Raw genomic sequence first — 22,953 nt, forward strand, 5'->3', positions numbered from 1 at the left:
ATAATCACAATGGGCATCGTTCCTTTTTGTTAAGGAACTTTGGATTTGTTCTTTAGCTCGTGAAGCTTAAAAGCTACAACTTTTTAAACGTTCAGCGATAAGAAATTCGGTCTATTAAATAATTCTTTACGAGATTCACTATTTTAATCTGTGATCCTTATTATTAAATCATACACAGTATGGATGGGTACGTTAAATTTGGTGTGGACAAAAAATAGTTTTGATAATGGAATTTCTCCAGTACATATATATATATACTAATCCAATCCCATTTGGTCATGTAGATTAACGGCGACCGAGACACGCGAGCTCGAGCAGCGCATGCAAAAGCAGCAGATGAAGGCATTCTTTGGCGTATGCGAAACCCATTTTCTATAACAATCCTCCCCTTTATGTTAAAGACCACGCCCTCGGTCTCGTATACACATATATCATACGTCATGTATATCTAGTATATCTAGTATACCTACCAGACTACTAACAAAAGACGCGAATAGCTCTTCAGCAACCTAGTCGACCACTGCTTCATATCCTGCATCGATGACTTCACCACCAAGTCCCTAACATCCCGCGAGTCCGGCTGCGTAACACGATGTGTCCAAAAACATATGGCTCTATCGCAACGCCTTAGCGAACGTTTCCAAGAACACAATGCCCAGATGACCCAGCAGCAACAACAACAACAAGGGGCTTTCCGATAGATCCGTCGTGTGCATGGAAAACGAGTTATCCTCTCCTAAAGTGGCCACTGTACATTATAGACCTGGAGCTTCTTATAAGGCTAGGATAGCAACGAGGTTAGCTATAATTTCGGTAGATATATACCATGCGCCTATGTGTCTAGGACGGGATTAAATATGCAATCGCTATACCGGGCGATTTATATAGCAGACGCTTGAGTTATCTACGTCTGTTGACGTGAATTTGAAGGCCAAGGGATAGCCTCACTGTAACAGTAGCAACTACATATATAGGTCCTGGTCCCTTCGAAGAACCTAGGGATATAATCTGGGTCTAGATTGGGCTATGAAGAGTCATCATTCAACTCTGTATAAAGATTTAAAATTACATCGTGATCCCCTTGCTAGTGATAGTTGAAGATAGACACTCGATACTTGAAGAGACCGTAGACGGCGTACTAGGCACCAAAAAGATCTGAAATTGTTACAATATTAGGAGCATCTTGCGCTTAGCCTTATTCATAAGGTCGGGATTATCGAAATCGATCAAACGCCGTCGTACGCTATGGTACTGACAATTCTCATCGCCTGCCTATATCCTAATGTTACGGTGCTCATTCCAATCCTTCGCCAAGCACAATTCGTACAAGCTCTAACTGCTCGATGATCTTTTCCTCGAGCTTACTTTCGAAACCCCTTGATCTATCTCGTTCCGAGGGTGGCATGCTCCTCCACTCCGCTTCCCGCGGACCCAGCGTCACCACTCTTTCCCTTAGGAGCTTGCGGCGGTCTATCCAGAATTCCACGCTTTCCATTAATCCCGCAGAATCCCATTCGACTGCAGGCACATCCCTTTCATTATTAGCCCGCAGGCAACCCAATACACGCGTCATAAGAGCCAACGAGTGTATCTCAGATACCGATAAAAGTGTGATGTAATCCCGGTCATTGCGATCTCGTCTTCGGCTATCATTAGGAGGCTCGAAACGGTCAACGCTTGACTGCATCAAATTTGGGAATTGGTTCAACACGTATGCGACCTCCGGAGCTATCGTAGTACCCAGTGCCGTCAATATGTTGAGGAGTAGCGGAACGATGCCCTTAGCCCATATGCTGTAACAACGTTGTAACCCAACCGAGTCTGCGAAAGGCTTGACGTTTGATCGCCGAAGGTATGTAGCTAGGTTGGCCGACGTGATATGGTTCAGTAGACCATCGCAAGCTAACTGTTCTGCTACCAATGGCAACGTCGATAACTCTAGTAGGAAAAGAAGTGATAATTCGCCATACACAGGGTCGCCCTGGTCGGCTAGCTTGTCTGCCCAAGAGTATAACGATACGGCAGCCTGCACAGCATCGTGAGCAGCTAGGATGTTAAGAATCTGTGTCTGGTTTTGATCCATCCCGGGAACACAGAGGCACGCTTGTAGTATGGCATTGAGTAGCGCAATATCGTTGGGCGAAATAGAGGGTTGAGAGTCGTGGACTAACGAAACTAGTGTTCGGAACCCTTTGGCGACGGTAATATCAAGTATGCTCAAAATGGTCTGAGCTACTGTAGCGGCAGCAAGGCCACCTCCATGTTTGTCGGACTGTGTACTCGCCAACGATCGGACCTGGGCTCGTAACGTTACGTATAAAAGCTTAAGAAGAGTCCGATATAGCGAGATGTTTTCAGGTGCGTAGGGTTCCTGAACACTACTAACTGTCCCCCATAATGCCGTTAGGAGCTGGGTAATATCGCCGGGGGATGGGGCGCTATCGACAACCCTCTGCACTAGCATGAGTGCTAGGTTCACTCGCGATTCAGCAAGCCGTTCAAAGACCTGATCGTGGCTCTGAGTCTCCTCGTTGGCTTCTAAACATTGCTGGGCGACCTGCAAGGAATGCTTCTTCAGAGTATCATTACTCGGTAAGCAAGTGCTTAATTCTAGGAGTAGGAATTCCCAAGCATGATAGAGACACTATTTGCATGTTAGCTATAGCCCGGAATAAAAATAGTAATTGGGGGACCTTACGATTTGAGCGTCAACCAATGATAGGTTGGCATTTGCCTTCTCCATCTCACTTCTGAATCCATTATTTCGAGGACCGACCCAACCCGCATCGAATCCAAGCATCTTATCAGCAAATCCTATGGCGTAATAAAACCCAACACCCAAGGCTCGAGGTTCAAGTAGGGTCCGTTTGAAATTGTCGAGTGTACATGCAGAATATTGATTGCTGAAGTTTCGGGCAAAATTGACATGGAGACCCCTATTGTAGCCGGAGACTGCCACACCGTCTCGCAAATAATAGTCCAGATCACGAGTCAACTCATTGGCGAATGCATTCGCTTGTCCGGTCTGCCGCAGGTGGAACAGTTGCATGGCAAATATTTCGGCAATGTATGCAGCGATACGAGCCTCGTTGCAGGCTTTTAGCACATTCGTTTTAGATGTTATGGTAGACGAAGCAAGGTTGCGAACAAAATTTCGGAGTTCACTCAAGAAGCTGGCATTTTTCTGTAGCGTGAAAATGGTCCATGGCCAAAAGTTTTGGGCGGATGTGATGAAATCTAGGATTGAGAGGGCCTCAGACTCCTCAATCTTAGATATCGACGCGAGCCTCTCTAGGGCAGAAGCGAGGACAGAACTCGATGATGTTTCCGTTGCTTTACTATTACTATTTTTAGCATCACGAGGAGTCTTACCCGTGAGGAGACAATTTGCCATCCACTGCTGTCTATTTCTGACAATGGTAGAAAAAAAGCGCCATATCGAGTTAACTTCGTCAGCCTGGTTAAACGGTCTATCCAACGTCGACAAAAGTTGAAGGAATGAACGGGATGTTTGCGGACCAAGGTACCCGAGCAGAGAAGGGGGCTCTCCGGTGCTTTTGCCGGCGCTGATCACCAATGCTTCCAATAACTCAATGGCTGGCCCCCTGAAGGCATCGTGGCAGGCACAGACACGAGCAACAAAGGGCGTCGCTTTGAATAGCCGGTGCTCAACAGTTGTCGAAGGTTGCTCTGAGTAGTTTGCTATTCTCACTAAACTTCTCGCTAATCCAAGCACAGCTTCGGTCTGGGCCCGGAAAGCATTGGTCCTGTTGGCATAAATAGTAGAACCGAACGGTTGCGTTGCAGCCACCAACGTCACGAGAAGGGGCTGAATACGGAGACTTCCAACTGACGGTGCTAAAAAGCTGTCAATAACGTATTTCGCAGCCGGCGCTAGGGCGGACAATAAAAACGATTTTGCGTTTATATCATCAATGCTAAATGTATAGAAGATGATTTTGTCCATGACTGGTACTACATCACGTACAAGGATCATGCGGTCTAAATCCGACGAGAACCTCCACGTAGAAGAGCTTTCCAGAATATCCATCGCCGCCCGTACGATAGATGAAGAAATCTGTGTAACTATTTTGTCCGACACTCCCAGCCAGATGTCGTAGCTCTGTTTCTGCCGGGGGTTGGTCTTCATGCTCGTTTTCCGCCGCACTGAGCTGTTCATCGCACTATCGATGAGGCTGGAGAAGAGGCGTACGGCAGACATCAGGACTTCGAACCGAACGTCGGATAAATCCAGATTCCCAACTAACTTGGCCAGTCGACCACCTTGACCCTGGTTGCTGAGAATAGTACATCGAGACATATACGACCAAACTCTGCCTGGACATATCGGCAGGACGGCATGGAGGAATTGCAAGCATGCCGCTAGAGCAGTCAATCCTTGAACATCTGGGTCTCCATCTAGAAGGACGTCCAGTGTATCACATACGACTGAAATGATATCCTTAGTCCGTGATAATGCTCGGCTAGCCTCGCCCACGATAGCCAACGCATTTTCCGAGAGTTCAGCAGGGTTCTGGTCTGAGTTTTCAGTCCTAATACACTCCATGCGTATAATCGTTGCAAGTAGTGCGATTGCTTCCGCCGTTTCCTCTGTGCTGAGTTCTCCGAGTTCCATATGATATTTGTTTGCAACAAGATTAGCATCTAACCTCTTCCCAAGTAGTGCCAGGGCAGAGTGTTCGTATTCCACTCTTACGATTCTCCCATCGTCTACAATAAACCTTCCATAAGTGCCTGCTGGTATTATGAAGGGTTCCTCTTCTGCCGTTGCTCGCTTCCAGTTTGGCAACGCGGAAAGAAGGGGAAAATCCTCCATAAATTGAAAACTATTAGAGTTATCTTCTTCGTAGGCAAGTTGATAGTCGTTGAAATGGTCTGGGAGAGTAAACGTAAGGGTGGGTGTTCTTTGTAGTAATCGGAGGATGAGCTCATGGTTGCTCTCTTCAGTGAGATGTTGTGAACAGTATAGACTTCGGCACAAAGTGAGAAACGGGATGAACTCGTATGGAAAGCGATTTAGCGCTTGGTGAAAGTAGCTTTCGACAATGGCCTCATCATTTAAAGCCAAGCTGAGGACATCTTGTTCCGCCCGTGTATTATTAGGTTGTGAAAGATCCCAATAACCTTGACCACCGGATAGTACCGCTAGTAGGGCGTAGACGGGCTCCGATTTGTATCCCACGAAAGGGTACGTGACTTTAAGTAAGTCTAAAAAGACAACTCTCATACGTGAACCTATCGCAGCAGGGAATATGGCGCGATCAGACGTTCCAAGACATGACGACATCGCAGCGATGATATCGTAGACACGCGCCTTATCCGTAACCACTACCGCAAGCAGCTGGACCCGTCTAAAATCGCGGTCCAAGTTCTTGTTTATAAGGAAGTCGTCGTATCTCCGCTTGTCAATGGTAGTGATACTCCCTGCTGAGTTTCTCCTGCCTGAAGTTGGGACCATCTGGGTAGCCGAATCATAGTTTTCGACAGCCTTCTCATTCTGAATTGCATCCCGCCTCTCCGCACGTTCTTGGTACGACGAGAACATAGCATGGACGACAGGGACCCAGGCGAACAAAACCGGCACTGCATAAGTTGAACCCTGGTCAATTGCATTCTCGAGAGCATCATGAATGTGTTCAAGGACGCTAGACGATGCGAGATACTCGTCATCAGTGTTTAAATCTATTTCTCCTTCAAAAAATGCCATCATTCTAGGCAGGTTAAGAACAGACAAGGAGATTACGCAAACAAGACATTGCAATGGAGCCGCTAGATCAGCTACGCTTACTGGGAACTGGATATGATGTTAGCAAGACGTAAAATATTTTGATGTTTAACTTGTCAGAACTTACCCCTTGAAGCTGTTCCAGAAAGCCGAATATGTTGACCAAGGAGAACCATTGTTGGGCCAGTTGAGTAGAAACGAAAACATCGCTTGATAAGTCAAGTAGCTGGTATACTATGACCATTCGGTGAAGCGCCTCGGTAAGCCACGTCTGGATCCATCGCTCATTGTTCTCTTCAGTCAACAAACTTTTATCCTCTACCACTGAGTCAATGGGAGCCTGGGAGCGGGAGATAGAATCCGGGAGTAAGTTCAAGTATTGGGTCGCGAGAGCATGGAAGGTTTTCGTAGGAGTATCATTTGGTGATTTTTGAGGTTGTTTGGGAGACATGCCATATGCTTCAAGGTATGACTTCCGAATCGTCCTCGACGCATCGCTTACTGGCGAAGCAGGCAAGGTTTCCTGTAGCATCAACGTGAATATGTAGTCGTTCGTAGCAGCATAATAGCGGCTTTCGTCAAGGTAGGTCTGGAATATGCGCAACCTCCTGTTCTCATTCTTCTCGAAATTCACCTGTATTTCGGCAGCGTCGAGGGTGCTCGTGATATTTAAACCAGGAAGTATATTGGTGGTTTGCGTATTCGCAGCACCGGCAGCTTCCCGCAAGTTCGCAACATCTTGGTTGGAGAGGGGGCCTAACAGTTGACTCCGTGATCGCGACTGGAATTCAATAACGACAGCTCGAAGAGCAGCAATCTCATTTATACGAGCGTTCTTGCTCAGCCAAAGAGCATCTTCCTTAATGACGCCGATATCATACTTGTCATTCGGGGCGGGAGTTACTTGAATAGCAGCAGTCTTCTTTTCGAAGTTGGCACGGTGAGGGCTCTTATCAGTCGGCGGATCGAAGGCAGAGCCAGGTTTAGTGAAGAAAGATTGGACGAGAGGGTCGGTGAGATAGTCGATGAGAGCAGGACTATCCTGTCGATGGCCGGAAGGGTCTGTCAATGCCGAAGCTACGAGCTTCCACGATCTAGATCAAGGGAAATACAATGTTAGCGGCCGAGGAAAGATGTCGAGTCGTCATTGTATGGTATTGTCGCAACTTACAATATGACGGTCTCTCCCTTTAGACAAGGCTCCAATGGAGGCAGATAAATGTTGTCGGACAATGGTTCTGCCATTGCTGCAGCTATCAGCAGGCAACGCGCAGTTGAATGTGCATGGGATGCATGTGAGGAGAAGTGGTGAAGCGAAGGAAAAAAAAAAAAAAGAATTGTGGTTTTTGTTGGTCTCTCTTTTTTTTATGCTGCGACGCGCCTTAACAAAAAGTTGAAAATCGCGGGTTCCAATCCGCCATTGGAAGAGCTTATTAGTGTAAATGTTTAAACTCAATCAAATAAAGAATGTTAGCAGCTTCCAAGAGCTCCAGATTTCGTGCTACATACCTAGTACCTACCAGGTACAATGCACGTAGATACTCGTACTATCCATTTACGGTTAGTGCACATTATAGAAGTTTAGAAACGGAAATCCTATTCACCGGAATGAGCAAGCCACACGGAATGGGTCTTATCGTTTGTTATTTTTTTATCGATAGGGAAGATGTACCTTTTTATGTAGGCTCAGCCTTACATCTATCCAAACATTGAATACTTAGGTAGGTACGCATGCATGGTACTTAGGCCAGGAAGGTACATAAGGTACCTATGGAGGGGCAACGTAGGTACATACCAAAATTCTATCACTCTGCCGCTTTTTCAATACCTCCGATCCCCGGAAATAGTCAACAATTTGTTTGCCCGTAATCTACTCCTTACCTTACATCCTACAAGTCAATTGGGAGGCGGGTAGATTCAATGGCGGAGTGAGATTTGGTATTTTCTTCATTGTTTCCTTGTGAAAGCCATATTATACCTCCTCTTTTTAACCAGGGTTCTCCACGATATATAGAGCGAATCTATACTAAACACCCATCGAGATACCCTCACAAATCTCTATCTTAGCCGGCAGACCAATTTCCACTCGGACAGATATTTAGAACATAGGAAACCGGAAATATATAAAGGGATTCATTCATAGCTAGTTCAACATGGCAGCGACTCTAGACATCATCGATCATTCCCCTCACCATCCCGACCCCTCGCCTCCCATTCCGACCGCCTCGAATCTGGTCCTCATAGATAATTATGACTCTTTCACCTGGAATGTATACCAATATCTTGTCCTCGAAGGTGCCACCGTCACCGTATACCGGAACGATCGGATCACCCTCGATGAGTTGATCGCAAAGAAGCCTACCCAACTCGTCGTTAGTCCGGGTCCCGGGCATCCCATCAGTGACTCAGGCATAAGTCGAGACGCTATTAGACACTTCGCAGGCAAAATCCCTATATTTGGTGTTTGTATGGGCCAGTGAGTTGGAAACATCCCTTTGCGCCCAGCAGGTTGTATCTGTTACCTAACTTGGCGATACGCAGGCAATGCATCTTCGACGTCTACGGAGGCGATGTCAGTTCTGCCGGGGAGATCCTCCATGGCAAGACGTCACCATTGGCCCACGATTCCAAGGGTGTCTATGCTGGCATGGCTCAAGGTCTTCCGGTCACTAGATACCACTCGCTTGCGGGTACACATGTTACTCTTCCCGAAAGACTCGAGGTTACCTCCTGGATACCCAAAGACGATGGCTCGAAAGGCGTTATAATGGGCATACGTCACAAAGAATATACCATAGAAGGTGTCCAATTCCATCCCGAAAGTATTCTCTCAGCAGATGGCCGCGTCATGATCAAGAACTTCCTTCACATGCAAGGCGGGACCTGGGCGGAAAATGAACAGCTTCAAAAAGAATCACAAGCCGCCATTGTTAAAAATAATATCGACGAGAGGCCCTCCCCAATCCCAATCGCTCCAAAGAAAAACAACATCCTACAGCAAATATACGCCCGTCGGAAGGAAGCCGTAGCAGCCCAAAAAGAGATCCCGTCTCAACGTCTATCGGATCTTGAAGCTGCCTATGAGTTAAACGCTGCTCCTCCTCAAATCTCATTTGTCGACCGCCTTCGCCAAAGCCCATTCGATATCTCTCTCATGGCTGAGATTAAGCGAGGGTCACCTTCTAAAGGCATTTTTGCCCTGGAAATTGATGCGCCGTCGCAGGCAAAGAAGTATGCTCTTGCAGGGGCTAGCGTCATCTCCGTTCTTACAGAGCCAGACTGGTTCAAAGGCAGTATCGAAGATCTACGCGCCGTAAGGCAAGTGCTGGATAGCATGCCCAACCGACCAGCTGTGCTTCGGAAGGAGTTCATCTTTGAGAAATACCAGATTCTCGAGGCACGACTTGCTGGTGCTGATACCGTCCTTTTGATCGTTAAAATGCTAGATGTGGATCTCCTCACGCGATTACATAACTACTCGCTATCCCTCGGCATGGAGCCCCTCGTGGAGGTGCAAAACGCAGAAGAGATGGCAACAGCAGTCAAGCTAGGCTCTAAGGTCATCGGCGTCAACAATCGCAATCTCGAATCATTTGAAGTCGACCTTAGCACCACCAGCAGATTACGCAGCTTGGTGCCCAAGGAGACTATTATATGTGCACTTAGCGGCATTAATACTCACGAGGATGTCATAGCTAACCATAAGGATGGGGTCAACGCCATCTTGGTTGGTGAAGCTATCATGCGTGCCCCAGACGCGTCGCAATTTATTCAACAGTTATGCGCTGGCCAAACTACCGCACAACAAAAACTCAAACCTGAGTCTCTCCTTGTTAAGATATGTGGTACACGTACTCCCGAGGGCGCACTGGCAGCTGCTGAGGCCGGCGCGGATCTAATCGGCATGATCCTCGTACCGGAACGGAGGCGCACCGTAACCGACGACGCCGCAAAGGCCATCTCCAAAGCCATCCACGACTTTTCCCGCCCTACCCCCACGCCATCTTCAAACCCCACCATCCCAACCAACATCGCCAGTGACTTCTTCGCTTCGGCGTCACGTAAACTATCATCTCGCAGCCGCCCGCTACTAGTCGGCGTATTTCAAAACCAGTCGCTAGACGAGATCCTCGAGTTGCAGCAGCGGTACAGTCTCGATGCTGTACAACTTCACGGTCGCGAACCGGTCGAATGGGCCCGTGCCATTCCGGTGCCGGTGCTACGGCGGTTCTCGCCTGGTGAGCCCGGGATCGGTGCTCGTGGCTATCATGCCGTTCCGCTGTTCGACTCCGGGTCCGGTTCCGGACAGTTGCTGGATGCAGTTGATATCAAGGCTGCCCTAGCACGCGATGCTGAATTGCGAATAATTCTCGCAGGTGGCTTAGGCCCCGAGAACGTCGCAGACGTAGTAAAGGCCGCGGGTGAAGACGGTACGAGGATCTTAGGTGTTGATGTGAGCAGTGGTGTCGAGGGTAGTGATAGCCAGCAGAGTTTAGATAGGATACGAGATTTCGTCAAGACGGCAAAATCAATTAGATAGAAGTTGTGGGTTTAAAAAAGCTATAGATGTCACGTCGCAATGATGATGAATGATGACGAGAAAGAAGGACGAGTAATGGATGGATTTCATAAAGCATCACCATTGTTATTTTTATTGTCATCATTGTGACCATTTGAGAACTAGGAATCATAAGCGTAACCTCGTCGATTCGTAAACCCATCGCAATACCAAAAGCAACAGTTTACTTGCTCCATATCGTATTAAGCCTTTCCCACTTCACACGAACATCAGTCGTTATCTGCCCTCCATAGACCATTGCCGTAAGATCCCAACTTCGAAATCAATCCGAAAAGAGAATAACACACCGCGACAAAGTACGCCGGCTACATACTAGCCACTAACGAAAACGACCTCTATTACGCCCCGTCGTGGCCTTGTTACGAGCATCCTCGAGGGTATTTTTAAAGTCGCGATAAAGGGATGCGATAATATTCTTCTCGCGCCACTCGTCGACGATATGGTTAGCTAGGTCGCGTCGTTTCCTGGCCTTCATTCGTTCGCGTTCCTTTAGCTTTTTCGCGTTCATCCATCCATCCTCCTCTAGTCTTTCTTCCACCCACTGCTTTAGGGCATGTTTCCAATGGATCAAACTATGCGCCGTCTCGGCGTTGCTACAGCACACCACACCAACGTTCCACTCTTTCTTCGTGGTTGGGAGGACCATACCCTGAGTATCAACAGATTCGTGACCACTCTCATCGCCATCATCATCTTCCGAATCTAAATCCGACTCGACCTCAGCTAGTGTATTTTTGTAATAGGGGTGGCCGGCGAAATAAATCCTGAATGTGGCGGGATGATTGCTTCGGCCACAAGCGTCACATGTGTCGTATAGGCCGCTGCTCCTCTCACCTCTATCCATTTCGTATGCTTCCATCTTAGGCCTGCCCTTCAGCGCACGGTAGAATTCCGATCTCCAGACTGACGAGGCGAACTTAGATGACGCGAGAGCGCGAACCTCATCATCTAGTTTACGCCATGCGTTGGAATAGACGGGATCGTTTCGCTCGAATGCGGGATTGAGTCGGTTATGCACAAGCCACTCAATGACATATGGGAATTGATCCTTTAAGGGTCTATGCGCCTGGGCCGTGAACTCGAGAGGGATATCGAGATTGGCTGGAGCGCCTATGGGAGCGTCATCATCGTCATCAACGACAAAGTCATCCAGACCATTCTCATCACCCTCGTCTTCATCTTCTCGGTGGTCCGATTCTTCGTGCTTTCTACTAAGCTTTTTGCTCTTCGGGGAAGCTTGACGAATAGGCACTTCGGATTCAGCCTCATCTTCGGGTTCGTCGTCATCGAATTCCTTCAGGGCGGCAAATTCTTCATCAGAGTCGGTATCGTAAATACCTCGCTTCTCTATTTCAGAGTCCTCTTCTGAGGAAGTGAGATTATCAATTTTTTCGCCTGCACGGCGACGACGGAGCAGCTCCATCTTCTTCTGTCGTTCGGAACGATGGCCCTTAGGCACGCTCCGTTTGGTAGGAGAGGATGAGGTAACGGTCGTTGGTCTTCTAAGACGGCCTGGAGTTGCCAATGACGTCTTCCTCCTTTTCGCTGGCGAAGATTCTCGATCACTCAATCCATCAAGTTCGACTAAGCGGGGCCGTGAACGCCTCGATGAACTAGGCGCTACGATAGGACCATCATCGTCATCGTCATTGTCATCATCGTCGTCATCCGAGACAACTATAGGACGTCGGCGCTTTAGGGTAGATGGAGGAGCGATTGGCTCCTCATTCTCATCATCGTCCTCATCTTCATCGTCATCAAGATCAATGACCGTCCGCCTGAGCTTAGTTGAAATAGACTGTGATGACTTCGTTGGTATTTCATCCTCAACTTCGGTCAAAGGGTCATCAGAAGAATCATCTCCTGCGGCAACAGGCCTGGAGCTGTAGAGCCTTGGCATAAAACTAGCCGTGGGTGGCCGTTTAGGTGATGCGTGGCTCGGACTACTGCTTGCGTCTGCTTTTTTGGAATATCGGATCTTGGCCGGCGATACTTGGTTCGGCGAAGGCTGTTTTGGTGAACTTGTTGGATTCACAGGCTCGAATGTGAGCCGGGTTTGACGCTTTTTATGAGCCATGGTAATAATTATGTAGGTAGGTAATATGTGATTGAGCAAGGACAGAGACGAGCTTCGATGGCTTATTTATTAGGATCAAGACTAGGAGTTTTATTGGTGTTCTGCTGTTTGCAACCTCGAGAATTCCGAAGAAGTTATCTTCACTATCCCTGCTTATCTGAAAGGAATAGTGTGCAGATAAGTAAAGCCTGACAACGAAAATGCGACCGTGGGGAATTAAAACCGTTTCCACAGGTGATATCTAGTAGATATCAATAATCAACGAAAATACTGGGGAATTGGTGTCGTAATGATAAGTCGTAGTCGTTAACTTTTTTACGTTTGAATATTCAGATGTTGTAATTTGGTGGAGATGAGGGGACGCGTTGAAATACAATCGAAGCCCGCCGATAAATTTCGCGAAGTCACGTGGTTCCTATTGAAAGCTTTGCTGCCTGATGGAAGGTGCAACTTTCAAAATTATATATCTAAGAGCTACTACCACATTGTCATGCATCTATTTCGTAGTAGGTACGTAATCTACCTAGGTAGGTAGGTACACTACATATGATTGTAGTTGCCGTGTGCAGATTAGGTACATGGATGTATTTGTATTACCTAATCCACATCATATCTTCGGGGGGAGTACATCTGGAAGTACCTAAGCACCATATCATGTCGATTCACGATAGCGAACATAATATATTCTAGGTCCTCATCCTCATAAATATTCTTATATTTTATTCATCAAGTCAATCATAAGTAATTAAGAGTTCTTCATTACCTAAGTAAGTATCAATTTTCGACCTTCTTCAATTATTGATAACGTCAAAAAATCGTATTTTGGGGAGGATCAGCGTTTTATTTATCGTGAAGTGATTTGCAGGGGACAAAATGTCGTGACATATGGGGGGGGTTTCGGTGCTCAGCCACCTTTAGACTATCTAATTATCTTTCTCCCTCTCGTCCTCGTTATCATTATCGTCCGTAACTACTCCACACACCGCTCCAATCATGCCCGTGTTTCCAAGCCTTCCACGGGGCAACCCTTTAACACTCCCTCTGCGCTAGGGGGGGAGACGGGGTATGGGTGAGGTAAGGGTTCCATAGTACCCAAATTCATTCGGGGTTAGACCGCCTTCAACGTTAATATAGCCGCCTTTTACGAAGAGGCAGCAGACGACTCCTTCTTCTCCTCCGTCTTGGTCTCACCCTTGGTCTCCTCAGCCTTAGCCTCGCCGAATAGGACCTCGTTGTCCTTCTGAGCCTTGAGCCAGGCTTCCTTAAACTGCTGAGCGTCTAGTGGGGGTGATATGCATTAGTTAATGTAGCAACTCTCAGTAGGGCTCGTAACTTACTTTCGGCGTTAGCTACGCGGACGGAGACAGTGATGGCCTCAGGTTCGCCCTCGCTAACGTCAGCGCCTACGTTCCAGAGCCAAGCGCGGTCGCTGGTCGACATGGGGGCGATCGTCATGTCGGGGGTAACTAGATGGTCGCGGCGATTAGTTGCCGGTATGTCGTGAGTAGGAGATCAAGATAACATACTATAGTGGTTGGCGCAGACCTTGAGGGTCTTGTCTCGTCGCATAACTAGACGAATCTTGCCGTTCTCCTTGTGCTTCAGAAGACGAAGAGGGCCGGTGCCACGCTCCTTCCATTCGCCCTTCCCATCAGCATCCTGCGTGAACTTGAACATCTTGCAGCGCATGTTGAATATTTCTTCCTCAGACTCCTCATGTGTCACGGTCTTGACCTTTTCGGTGAGCTTGTGGATGGGTTCGAAGTGGACATCTTCCGACTCGGGGGCTTCTTCCTGTATAGGTCCAATATTGTTAGCGCTGCCGTAGCGACAAGAAAGAGGGGTTCGTGGAGGGTGGAGGGTATGTACGTACTTCATCGTCACCCTTCGCGGCAGCAGCGGCCTCACGCTGGGCCTTGGCGCTACCGGAAACATCGCCGCGGTCCTCATCTTCATCCTTCTTCTCCTTCTTTGCGCCGCCGCCGAACATGGAGAAGACCGACGAAGAGGTGAGAGGCTTGGTCTCCTCGACCTTGGGCTCGGTGTTCTCAGTAGAGCTCATGTTGAATATTGCTACATAGGAATATTAGAAGAATGCGACGAAGTAGAAGTTGATATATAAGTAGCGAAAATGCGACATAGATAGAAGAGGGGTGTTGGTCACTAGCGCTAGCTTGATCGTGTTTATTTACCTTGGCGGGGAAGTTTTCTGAATGAAATAGGAGGGAAATAGGCTGGTTAGGTTAGAGAAATGAGTGATTAGGTAGCTAAGAGGAGAAAGTAGGTAAGGTAAGGCAAGGTAGGTTAAAGTAAGGAGATATAGTGTAAAAAGAAAACAAGTGTAGGAGGAAAAAAAAAAAAAAAGTGACACCGTCGGATATGCTACCCCACCGCCACACACACACACACACACCACCTCTCTCTCTCTCTCTCTTTCACTCCAAATGTGTGCTACAATCCAGACTCGACCAAATCAATAGGTAGGTAGGTACTTACCTCCCTTATGTAAACCAAATCTCAAAATTGATGCAGGTGATTTGATCCAAAGGGAAGTTATGCAAGTAGTTAATATGTAAACAAGACGTACCGTATTTGTTTTTTTCGGGTCGTATACAAAGACGCAATAAGAAGATTGGGTAAGGAAAATAATGTGGTATTAGGTTGAAATGTTTGGAGGTTTTGGCGGTTTGTGATGGTTCCAGGTTCCCTCAAGTCAAATAACAAATCCTGTAGAACCGAACGAGGGGGTGGGGTCTCTTTCTTTTTTTTCTCTTTTAAAGAGTTGCCCCTCGCCCCTCTCTCCTTAATTATGATAATAATCTAAGGTTCTAAAGGTACCAATCGTCAAATAGTGCGGGCCTAGATTTACCCCTGGGCAATGGGCAAGAGCTTATAAGCCTAGGCAGGTACCTAAGGCTAGGAGATATCCATTTGTTTACAGTGCAGTTAAACCTTCAAATCAAGTGACAAGGTTCCCTAAATCGGGCACCAAACCCCCACTACATATGTACTATCGAAGTATCTACATGTTCAATGTTAGGAATAGCCCACCTGACAAGCAGCTGTCACAGGAAGTCAGCTCACCAACGTACCCCTCATGTACCTCGGTACGTACCGCAACATTATCGACAGTATGAAACCTTTCTGCCTTTTAATAGTAGACAAATTACATCCCTTAGTTCGTAATAGCTGCAAAAACCTACACATATATGCAATTATTTGAATATTAAATCGATACCTAGGTATTTAAAGTATATACAGTATATAAACGCGAGAGGGGAGAAAATGTAATAATTATTTAGTTAGTGTCGTCTTCATATTAAGTAGAGATAAAGTATGTGCATGATCAAGGAGAAGTAATCATAGAAGCACTTAAGAGAGTATATCACAAATTGGGACGCATTGTTGATGGCTAGGCCCCGACTATTGAAGCAACATTGGAAAAGAGTAATGATAGATATATGTAAAACGCACAATAGAATAGGATTAGACATATTAATAAGTTATTTAAGGGCCCGCGGAAATATTGGGTTTACTGCAAAGAAAGGAACAAAACAACGGGGGTCGATTGAATAGCAACGTTGTCGTGGTTTTCCCAAGACACATATCAACACAGCTCATATACTACCCAGGCGTGGTAAACATTGAATCACGTATAGTCCAATCAAAAAAGAACGAAGGAAAAAAAAAAGGTACAGCCACGAAAGCAATGCATTGCCCGACGTCTACTTGTCAACTACTAACTAGAATGATTCTTCGAGTCCTAGTTCCGTTGACCAACCATCACTAAATCGAGGCGACGACCCTCGAGCACTCGGAGAGAGCACAATTAAAAGGTAACCCCCCCTAAAGAGTGGTCCATCCGAGTTCGTTAAATGTTCCTCTCTCCCGCGACGACGTCGGCGAATACGAACGTTCGGCCGTGAGAACATGGTAAACGTATTGCGTATGACCCTTGGTATTCCTGAGTAACCCCGGACACTCAAACGAGAAAAGGTAAAGGAAATAGAATGTCCTATCATATCCCTAGCCGTCCACCCTTACATACATACATGCATTGCCAGCGAGATAGAAGAGCTATGGAAGAGAAGCGGAGATTTAGGAGGGGGAATCGCTGGATGGCTCTGCAGTAGTGTTAGGATGAAATGACCAAAAGCAAAATAACTAGCAAAGACCAATACATCACCAGAGCCTAACGCCGTCCCTGAGTTGACCCTAGCCGACCGTATGATATAAAATATTTAGAAGGAGTAAGTCAAGCTTGAGAGGACCCCGTGCCTTTGTTCCAGAAGGAACCTCTTGTTTCGCGGCGCTCATCCTTTCGTCGGGATCGGATCTGTTTCTTGACGCGTTCGGCCCTATCTTGCCTTGCCACTTTGGCACCGGCAACCCTTTCTTTCAGGTAACTCTCGGCCTTTGTCAGGTAGCGTTGGTATTCCTCTGGTTTCCCCTGTATTCGCAACCACCAGAGCTTAGATCTCAGTTGCGCAGAGAGGTAACGCAAGGAAAGTTCATCGCGTAGATTCTGTACATCTCGTACCAACTGTAGTTGGAGTTGGTGACGGCGTTGGGAGAGTACGTCATTATTTAATGATAGTCTGATTTGGTCGACAACCTGGGACGTAAGATGAGAGGGGAGGCCGATAATAGCGTTGCCAGTATCTCTAAGTCCTTGTAGAAGGGAATCCGAGACAGACGATGTTTGACTGCAGACTTGTTTCGACATTACATCTAGAGCCGGAATATAAGTCTCTTCAACCCACGCGGTTGTCTCGTTGACGGTGTCGACGAATTTCTGCGCGAACCCCTTAACCATTTGCTTGCCAGCATCTAGAGCACCTATGAATTTATTCCTGCCGAAGTCGACATGGAATGTCTCCTTAACCTTGGGCTTCCAGGTCGTTGCGATGGAAACGGCCAAGACATCGTGAGCCTCTTCAAGGGGCACCTCGATCAGGAAGCCCTCCTCTACAGACGAAACCTTGGTTGGAATGTCGTAGATACCTCGACTCACGGCAATAAGAATAGCGTCTCTTGATAGCCAGGTAGACTTCACATTCTGTGGGATTTTCACAATAATTTCATTGCGGTCATATAGTTCCGCCGAGCAGATGGTTTCTTGATGAGACTGGTTAGAGGCACTTATCTGGGCCTTGTCTTTTCCTAGTGCTATCAGGACAAGACTACTCGGCGAGCTACCGGTCTGCAAGGCCTTTTGCGTTTGAGTATTCATCAAAGGTGATGTCGTCAGAGAAGTAGATACGGGACCACCAATAGTAGACGGGACGACCGCAGAAGATACCGAAGCCACCGGGACCGTAGATAGAACTCTCGAGGTCGGTGAGTTAGAAAATAGGTGCTTGCCGGTGACGACAAGGCTGTAGAGGACAGCAAGTCCGGACAGGACTGCTAGGATACGACGATGTTCTTGGATATATCTAAGCGCTAGCTGATATACCTCTAAACAGCGGGATGATAGCGAGGTTTGTTCTGAAGAGGATAATGTCTCGTTCGCATCTTCGCTCAACTCCATATCTTCCACGGATGGGTTGTGCATCCCTCGAAGGGCCTCCCGAGCTTGGCTCTGGTCTATCTGTGCTTGACGGAGTAAGCCTGGGAGCCCATGCTGAGAGAAATCAGTAGGGTGCTCGAGGCTTTGATTTGCAAGAGTCTCCACATCGGCATCATCGTCGTCTGTTTCACCGTTATAATCGACGATAGTACTGCTGATTGTGCTCATTGCAGCCTTGTCATTGTCTAGTGTTATAGCTTCCTCCTCTTCATCATCGGACGAATCGGTATCGGCTTCGTTGGTATCGACGTCGGTGCCGGTATCGGTGCCGGCCAAGCTTCGGACGTCATCGGGTCTTTGATAATCGAGGGAGCTAGCAGTAGACTCGGCTTGGCTCTCTCCATCGGTGCCGATGACATCGTAACCCAGCTCGGCCAAGCTAGGGTCATCGTCGGGGAAGGTTTCGGGCTGCATTATGTCGGGCGAGCTGGACGAAACCCAGTTGGTAAGTTGTCGGTTGCCCAGCGGTCGGGGAAATCGGAGGGATGGGACGGAGTTGGAGAGTTGGTCGAGAGTGTTTGGTGAACTCGACCCAGATGCGGCGGTATCAGGAGTATTAGTAGTACGATCGGTGGTTGAATGCGGAACAGCAGTCGGTATAGTGGGTGTCGAGGGTTCAGGCTGTTCCATTACGTGGTAGAATAAGAAGCCTTTTTTGCTAGATCACGTCATACCTCGAGTTTACCAAGGAGGGGTGGTAAACCGGACGAAGGACGACTGAATGCAAGTAGGCTGAAGACAGGCAGGTGGGCAAACAAAGTGCAATGCGGGGCTTTTTGGTGAGAGAGGTGGGCGTGAATATTCGTATCAGGTAAACGGGGCAACTGTGGGGAGGTAGGAGTATGAGTCGGAAGTCCCGAGTTGCATATAATGGATTAGAGAGGTCCAAGGCTGCTGCTGCTATAGTTTCTTAGGTGCCTAGATAAATAGACAAGGGAAGGGTTAGTTGCCTTGTCTCGCGTATGTTTCTTAAGATATCTCGGAAGCGACAAATGAGTCGTATTTCGAGAAACGATTTTTGTGACGGGGACGAAGACGAGGGAAACTGAGTTATAGCCTCGTGTTGGGTCAAACAGGTAGGTGTCTGAGGAAAAGATAGTAGGTAGTAGGTTGGATGGATGGATGGATGGATGGAGATGCAGATGGGGCAAGTCAGGTAAGTTCCAGTATCCGATACCTGCCTATGGCCATGTTACCTGAGAAATCAGGTTGAGATACAATGTATAGGTAGATAGATGCCTTAGATGGATACTACATACGTACATGTATGTATGTAGGTATGTATGAGGTAGGCAGAGAAGGGCAAGTCAGGGTAAGACGAGATGAGACACGGAAAGAAATGATACGCACGCACACTGTAAGGCTCATCAAGATGGTTGTTTTTGTTGGTGACAGGCCGGGAATTGTTCGTATTATGGTGGGAAAAGGAGGAAATGAAGAAATGAAGAAACGAAGAAACGAAGATAGAAAGACGAAAGTTGAATGGGTAAGGTTAGGTAGCGCTATGATAAGTTGAGGGCAGTATAGGTAAAGGTTGTTGAAGGTAGGCAAGACCGTGAAGCTGCCTTAAACATCAATGTCCCATTCTTGGTTAAGCCAGTATCTTACGTATGGCGGCGGGCGCGGATGGACATGGAGGGGGCGGGGTATCGCAATGTACCTAAAGTAAGTACTTACATGTACGTGCAGGGTCCGTTCTACGGGTAGGCACCTCAGGCACTATGAACACCAGACTCTCTATCGCGCCTAACCTCACCGTGCACCGTACCTACTTTCCACTGTACATACATGTAATCGCTAAGTGGAGGTAAGTGTGGGGTTTATGCCACTGTGAAACGAAGTAACTTTTTATTTTATTTATTTTTTCCCATCCGAATACCTCAGGTGTTTCCTTGAATGTTTGTACAACTAACCTATGTACACGGAGAAGGTCGGGTGTATACGCTAAGACCAGGCAATCACCTGGCAGGGTTCAGCTGGTGGTCGTTGGTACCTAGGAATCTAGGTAAATCATCGAATGCTCTGATTCCCCGAATATAAGAAGGCCGACCGCTCACGTCTGACGCCTAGCTCGGTCAGCAGATGATATCCTAAGATCTATGGATCCATACGAAAACAGAACAAGCTCAATATAAGAACTAAACACAAGCATCTCCATATCTCCATAGGTTGTTTAAGTGCGTACATGTGGTCAGGTGGAGATCGGCACTAGGGGCGATTTACAGCAATGGATCCATCAATTTATCTTCCTTTGCTTGCCTGCTGCCCGCTTGCCCGTTGCCCGTTGCCCGCTTGCTTATTAGCTCCGAGGTTACCTAATAAAGCGCCTGAATTCCCCACGTACTTAAGTGAAATACTGATAAAAAGCAATATTAATATGTCATATGACCTAAGCACATATCGTTGCATATGTAATTCTGGCTTTCTTCTTTTTTTCTTCTTCTTCTTTCATTTCATAATATTTCCGAGTTAAAAATCGAAAAGGGAAAATGAAGGGAGCCAGGAAATTAAAACGTATCCAATCCAAGCCGCGGTTTCGGTTGCTTGAGCTTTTATCAACTTTGAATAGAGGGGGGACATGACGAAGATGGGAAAGTGCATTTGTTGGTCGATGCTAGCTGGTTGAAATTGTTGATAAGAAGTAGAGGGACGGTGGGGGTGGGGTACCTTTCGGGATACAGCAGGTACATGAAGTAGCAAAGTGACAGAAATATACATAGTACTACATATATGTATGTAGGTACAATGTGAGCCAAATGCTACAACGACACGCTAATTGATATGTATCGTTATACCACTCGGTAGGAACCGCTTCAGATTTGTTTAGGCATTCTTATTGATATTATGTCAGGCATTAATACACATCTAAATAGGTAAATACCTGCGTATTCGGGTCGAATTTGACCATGTCAACATATTTCGACTATAGCGTCAGTTCCAACGTGGAAAATAAAGATGAATGGAAATATAAATACTTATATATACATGTAGGTACTCGCCTAGCAATTAACTTCGATCATTGAGTTGGCGCGCTTGCGCATTGTCGTTACCAACAAATATGCTCAAACGAATAACTTACCTATACATAAACTGTTAAACCAGTCAATTTAGTATTTCGGCTAAGTTAGGTAGCTACGAAAATATCTACATATAGGTAGGCTACTACCAATTACATAATATTACTGGTCCAAATGGATAATGGATAATGTCAGACTAATGCAACATAATAAGATGTAAGAAATGAGGCTCAGAAAGGCATCCAACACATACATACATCAAAATGCACCACTCCTTCCAAACTACTTCACAAAATATATGGACAATTCAAAGGCAAATTAATAATGATATTAGAACCCTCAGGATATCTATCGCCAATTATGACGACTAGGGTTATGATTTTAGCAGATAGCCTACTGTATGAGCTGGATCAACTCCGCCTATGCCTTTTAATAATCCTTAACCGTTAAAAACACCAATTGGGGTATCGTAGAAGCCATAGCTCCGTGTCCCTGCTTCCCGCTTATCCTCCTAAATCACGGCTTCGGTCGTACTTATTCTCTTCATCTCTCCCATCATTATCATTACTGCTTCCACCATCCGTTCATGAGCCCAACGTAAATGGGTTGACCCCTATTTAGTTAGGTAGTCCTCTGTGCAGACAACTAGCTGTGCAGCTGTGCGAGTGGAAAGGGGACGCGCGCGGGCGATCAAGGCGGAACTATAGCATTCCTAAATGTAAAATAGGATTCTCGCTAAGTTGACCTTCGCCAATGTACCGCGCTTATTAAGGGAGCGCAAAGCTATCTTGGCGTGGGCTTGATTATTGCGGTGTTGCGTCTTTCAAGTGTCGGACGTCAGCTCAAGTAGTGCCAAATACTAGGCGCGCTGTCACGACAGTAGAGATTGTAGTTGTATATTCGAAGCAGTAACGCCAGCGTACGCTTGCGAGGATTGACCTTGTGAACTTTTATATAATACTGTTCTTAATGAAGATCTTCTTCAATGAGTCGCTGTCGAAATCTTCGTCGTCGGGAATCATGTCGATAATCCCCGTTAAGTTCGCGAACAAGTCGCCTTGGTTTCGATATGCAAGGATGGTAGGGACAGCAGCATTGTCGAACTCGATATCTTCGTAGTGGACTTTGACGAAATGAACTTCAGGATGTTCCGTGACCAATGGTCTCAAGGTTGATTCAATGAGACGAGATACTTCGCACTATTGTCTAGTTAGCATATATAGTTCTCATCAATCCTGACGTGATGTATCGACTAACCTCATGATCATAGACGAATACTACAACGACAGTTTCTCTCCCCACTTTTTCAATAGCATCTAAATATCCTAGTGCGTCGACAGTGTCTAAGCGCCCGAACATCCTTAGGCTCGGGCTTGTTCTGCGATTGCGGATGCCGTTCCTCGCTTCCCTCTCAAGCTCCTGTCTTCGCGCCTCTCGCCATTCCTTTAGGAAAGCGTCTTCGTCTTCGTCTCCATCGCTTTCGCCGCTGTGCGATTCAGAGGTTCGAGATAGGTCGCCCTTCCCGAATACGGATTGACGGGCAGCGCGGACCCTATTCCGCCACTTGCTCTGGCGGGCTTGCTCGTAGGCGCGAGCGTCGGCAATGACGCCCTTTACGCCCGTGCTGCGGCCCGAGTCGAAACTGGCCGGAGGCAACTTCACGTCGCCGTTCAATGTGGGGACGCGCATGGCTGCTTCTATCTGGGCGTTACGGAACCGGTCCTCTTCGTCTTCGTCACTGTTTTCGGCCTCTCTCCTGGCGTGGTCTCGGTCCTCTGGGTGTACTCGTGAACCTTTGTCTGTGTTCTTCTCGAGGAAATCTTGGAACTCTTCCTGAGCAGGGGTAGGGTTGATGTTTGCGTTTGCGGAGGTAGAAGTCATGATGGGCCAACACGAAGGAAGCAGATGATGGGGTGGGAGGGTTGATATATGCGATTTGTCTAGTCGGTGTGGGCGAGACAA

The 22,953-nt window shown here is 47.1% G+C and overlaps 7 protein-coding genes across 7 annotated transcripts; 2 read left to right on the forward strand and 5 right to left on the reverse strand.

Moving 5' to 3' along the window:
• Positions 1–33: 33 nt before the first annotated feature.
• On the forward strand, positions 34–1,068 carry F4822DRAFT_384053 (mitochondrial intermembrane space translocase subunit). Its single transcript, XM_051456492.1, has 3 exons — positions 34–187; positions 285–354; positions 498–1,068. Exons 1-3 carry the CDS (start codon positions 180–182, stop codon positions 699–701), a joined length of 282 nt encoding a protein of 93 aa, XP_051319023.1. The 5' UTR covers positions 34–179; the 3' UTR covers positions 702–1,068.
• On the reverse strand, positions 1,069–7,176 carry F4822DRAFT_384056 (nucleoporin subcomplex protein binding to Pom34-domain-containing protein). The gene is made up of 4 exons (XM_051456493.1): positions 6,918–7,176; positions 5,874–6,840; positions 2,699–5,815; positions 1,069–2,644 (listed from the first exon to the last, which is right to left on the reverse strand). Exons 1-4 carry the CDS (start codon positions 6,989–6,991, stop codon positions 1,295–1,297), a joined length of 5,508 nt encoding a protein of 1,835 aa, XP_051319024.1. The 5' UTR covers positions 6,992–7,176; the 3' UTR covers positions 1,069–1,294.
• A 604-nt stretch (positions 7,177–7,780) lies between these two features.
• Positions 7,781–10,465, forward strand: F4822DRAFT_5420 (indole-3-glycerol phosphate synthase-domain-containing protein). Its single transcript, XM_051463634.1, has 2 exons — positions 7,781–8,222; positions 8,288–10,465. The coding sequence occupies exons 1-2, from the start codon at positions 7,900–7,902 to the stop codon at positions 10,284–10,286; spliced, it is 2,322 nt and encodes a 773-aa protein (XP_051319025.1). The 5' UTR covers positions 7,781–7,899; the 3' UTR covers positions 10,287–10,465.
• F4822DRAFT_5421 (uncharacterized protein) lies at positions 10,466–12,560 on the reverse strand. The gene has a single exon (XM_051463635.1). It carries the CDS (start codon positions 12,400–12,402, stop codon positions 10,645–10,647), a length of 1,758 nt encoding a protein of 585 aa, XP_051319026.1. The 5' UTR covers positions 12,403–12,560; the 3' UTR covers positions 10,466–10,644.
• A 983-nt stretch (positions 12,561–13,543) lies between these two features.
• On the reverse strand, positions 13,544–14,464 carry F4822DRAFT_423721 (uncharacterized protein; the record flags this gene model as incomplete). The annotated part of the gene is made up of 4 exons (XM_051460020.1): positions 13,544–13,680; positions 13,740–13,868; positions 13,929–14,196; positions 14,276–14,464. The coding sequence occupies 4 exons, from the start codon at positions 14,462–14,464 to the stop codon at positions 13,544–13,546; spliced, it is 723 nt and encodes a 240-aa protein (XP_051319027.1).
• Positions 14,465–16,512: 2,048 nt separating this feature from the next.
• F4822DRAFT_5449 (uncharacterized protein) lies at positions 16,513–18,922 on the reverse strand. The gene is made up of 2 exons (XM_051463638.1): positions 16,584–18,922; positions 16,513–16,526 (listed from the first exon to the last, which is right to left on the reverse strand). Exon 1 carries the CDS (start codon positions 18,602–18,604, stop codon positions 16,658–16,660), a length of 1,947 nt encoding a protein of 648 aa, XP_051319028.1. The 5' UTR covers positions 18,605–18,922; the 3' UTR covers positions 16,513–16,526; positions 16,584–16,657.
• Positions 18,923–21,941: 3,019 nt separating this feature from the next.
• Positions 21,942–22,872, reverse strand: F4822DRAFT_423723 (thioredoxin-like protein; the record flags this gene model as incomplete). Its single annotated transcript, XM_051460021.1, has 2 exons — positions 21,942–22,190; positions 22,249–22,872. The coding sequence occupies 2 exons, from the start codon at positions 22,870–22,872 to the stop codon at positions 21,942–21,944; spliced, it is 873 nt and encodes a 290-aa protein (XP_051319029.1).
• Between the last annotated feature and the right edge of the window lie 81 nt (positions 22,873–22,953).

Source organism: Hypoxylon trugodes (assembly GCF_022578975.1).
Source record: "Hypoxylon trugodes strain CBS 135444 unplaced genomic scaffold F4822scaffold_1, whole genome shotgun sequence".
NCBI lineage: Eukaryota > Fungi > Ascomycota > Sordariomycetes > Xylariales > Hypoxylaceae > Hypoxylon > Hypoxylon trugodes.

Excerpts from the sequence above, each read along its gene's own strand:
- F4822DRAFT_5421 (XM_051463635.1), bottom strand. The coding sequence starts at position 12,402 with ATGGCTCATAAAAAGCGTCAAACCCGGCTCACATTCGAGCCTGTGAAT.
- F4822DRAFT_5449 (XM_051463638.1), bottom strand. The coding sequence starts at position 18,604 with ATGGAACAGCCTGAACCCTCGACACCCACTATACCGACTGCTGTTCCG.
- F4822DRAFT_5420 (XM_051463634.1), top strand. The coding sequence starts at position 7,900 with ATGGCAGCGACTCTAGACATCATCGATCATTCCCCTCACCATCCCGAC. Across the intron at positions 8,223-8,287 it reads TTTGGTGTTTGTATGGGCCA|GCAATGCATCTTCGACGTCT; the intron begins GTGAGTTGGAAA and ends GGCGATACGCAG.
- F4822DRAFT_384056 (XM_051456493.1), bottom strand. The coding sequence starts at position 6,991 with ATGGCAGAACCATTGTCCGACAACATTTATCTGCCTCCATTGGAGCCT. Across the intron at positions 6,841-6,917 it reads AAGGGAGAGACCGTCATATT|ATCGTGGAAGCTCGTAGCTT; the intron begins GTAAGTTGCGAC and ends CCCTTGATCTAG. Across the intron at positions 2,645-2,698 it reads CATTGGTTGACGCTCAAATC|TGTCTCTATCATGCTTGGGA; the intron begins GTAAGGTCCCCC and ends ACATGCAAATAG.
- F4822DRAFT_384053 (XM_051456492.1), top strand. Across the intron at positions 355-497 it reads AGATGAAGGCATTCTTTGGC|CTCTTCAGCAACCTAGTCGA; the intron begins GTATGCGAAACC and ends AGACGCGAATAG.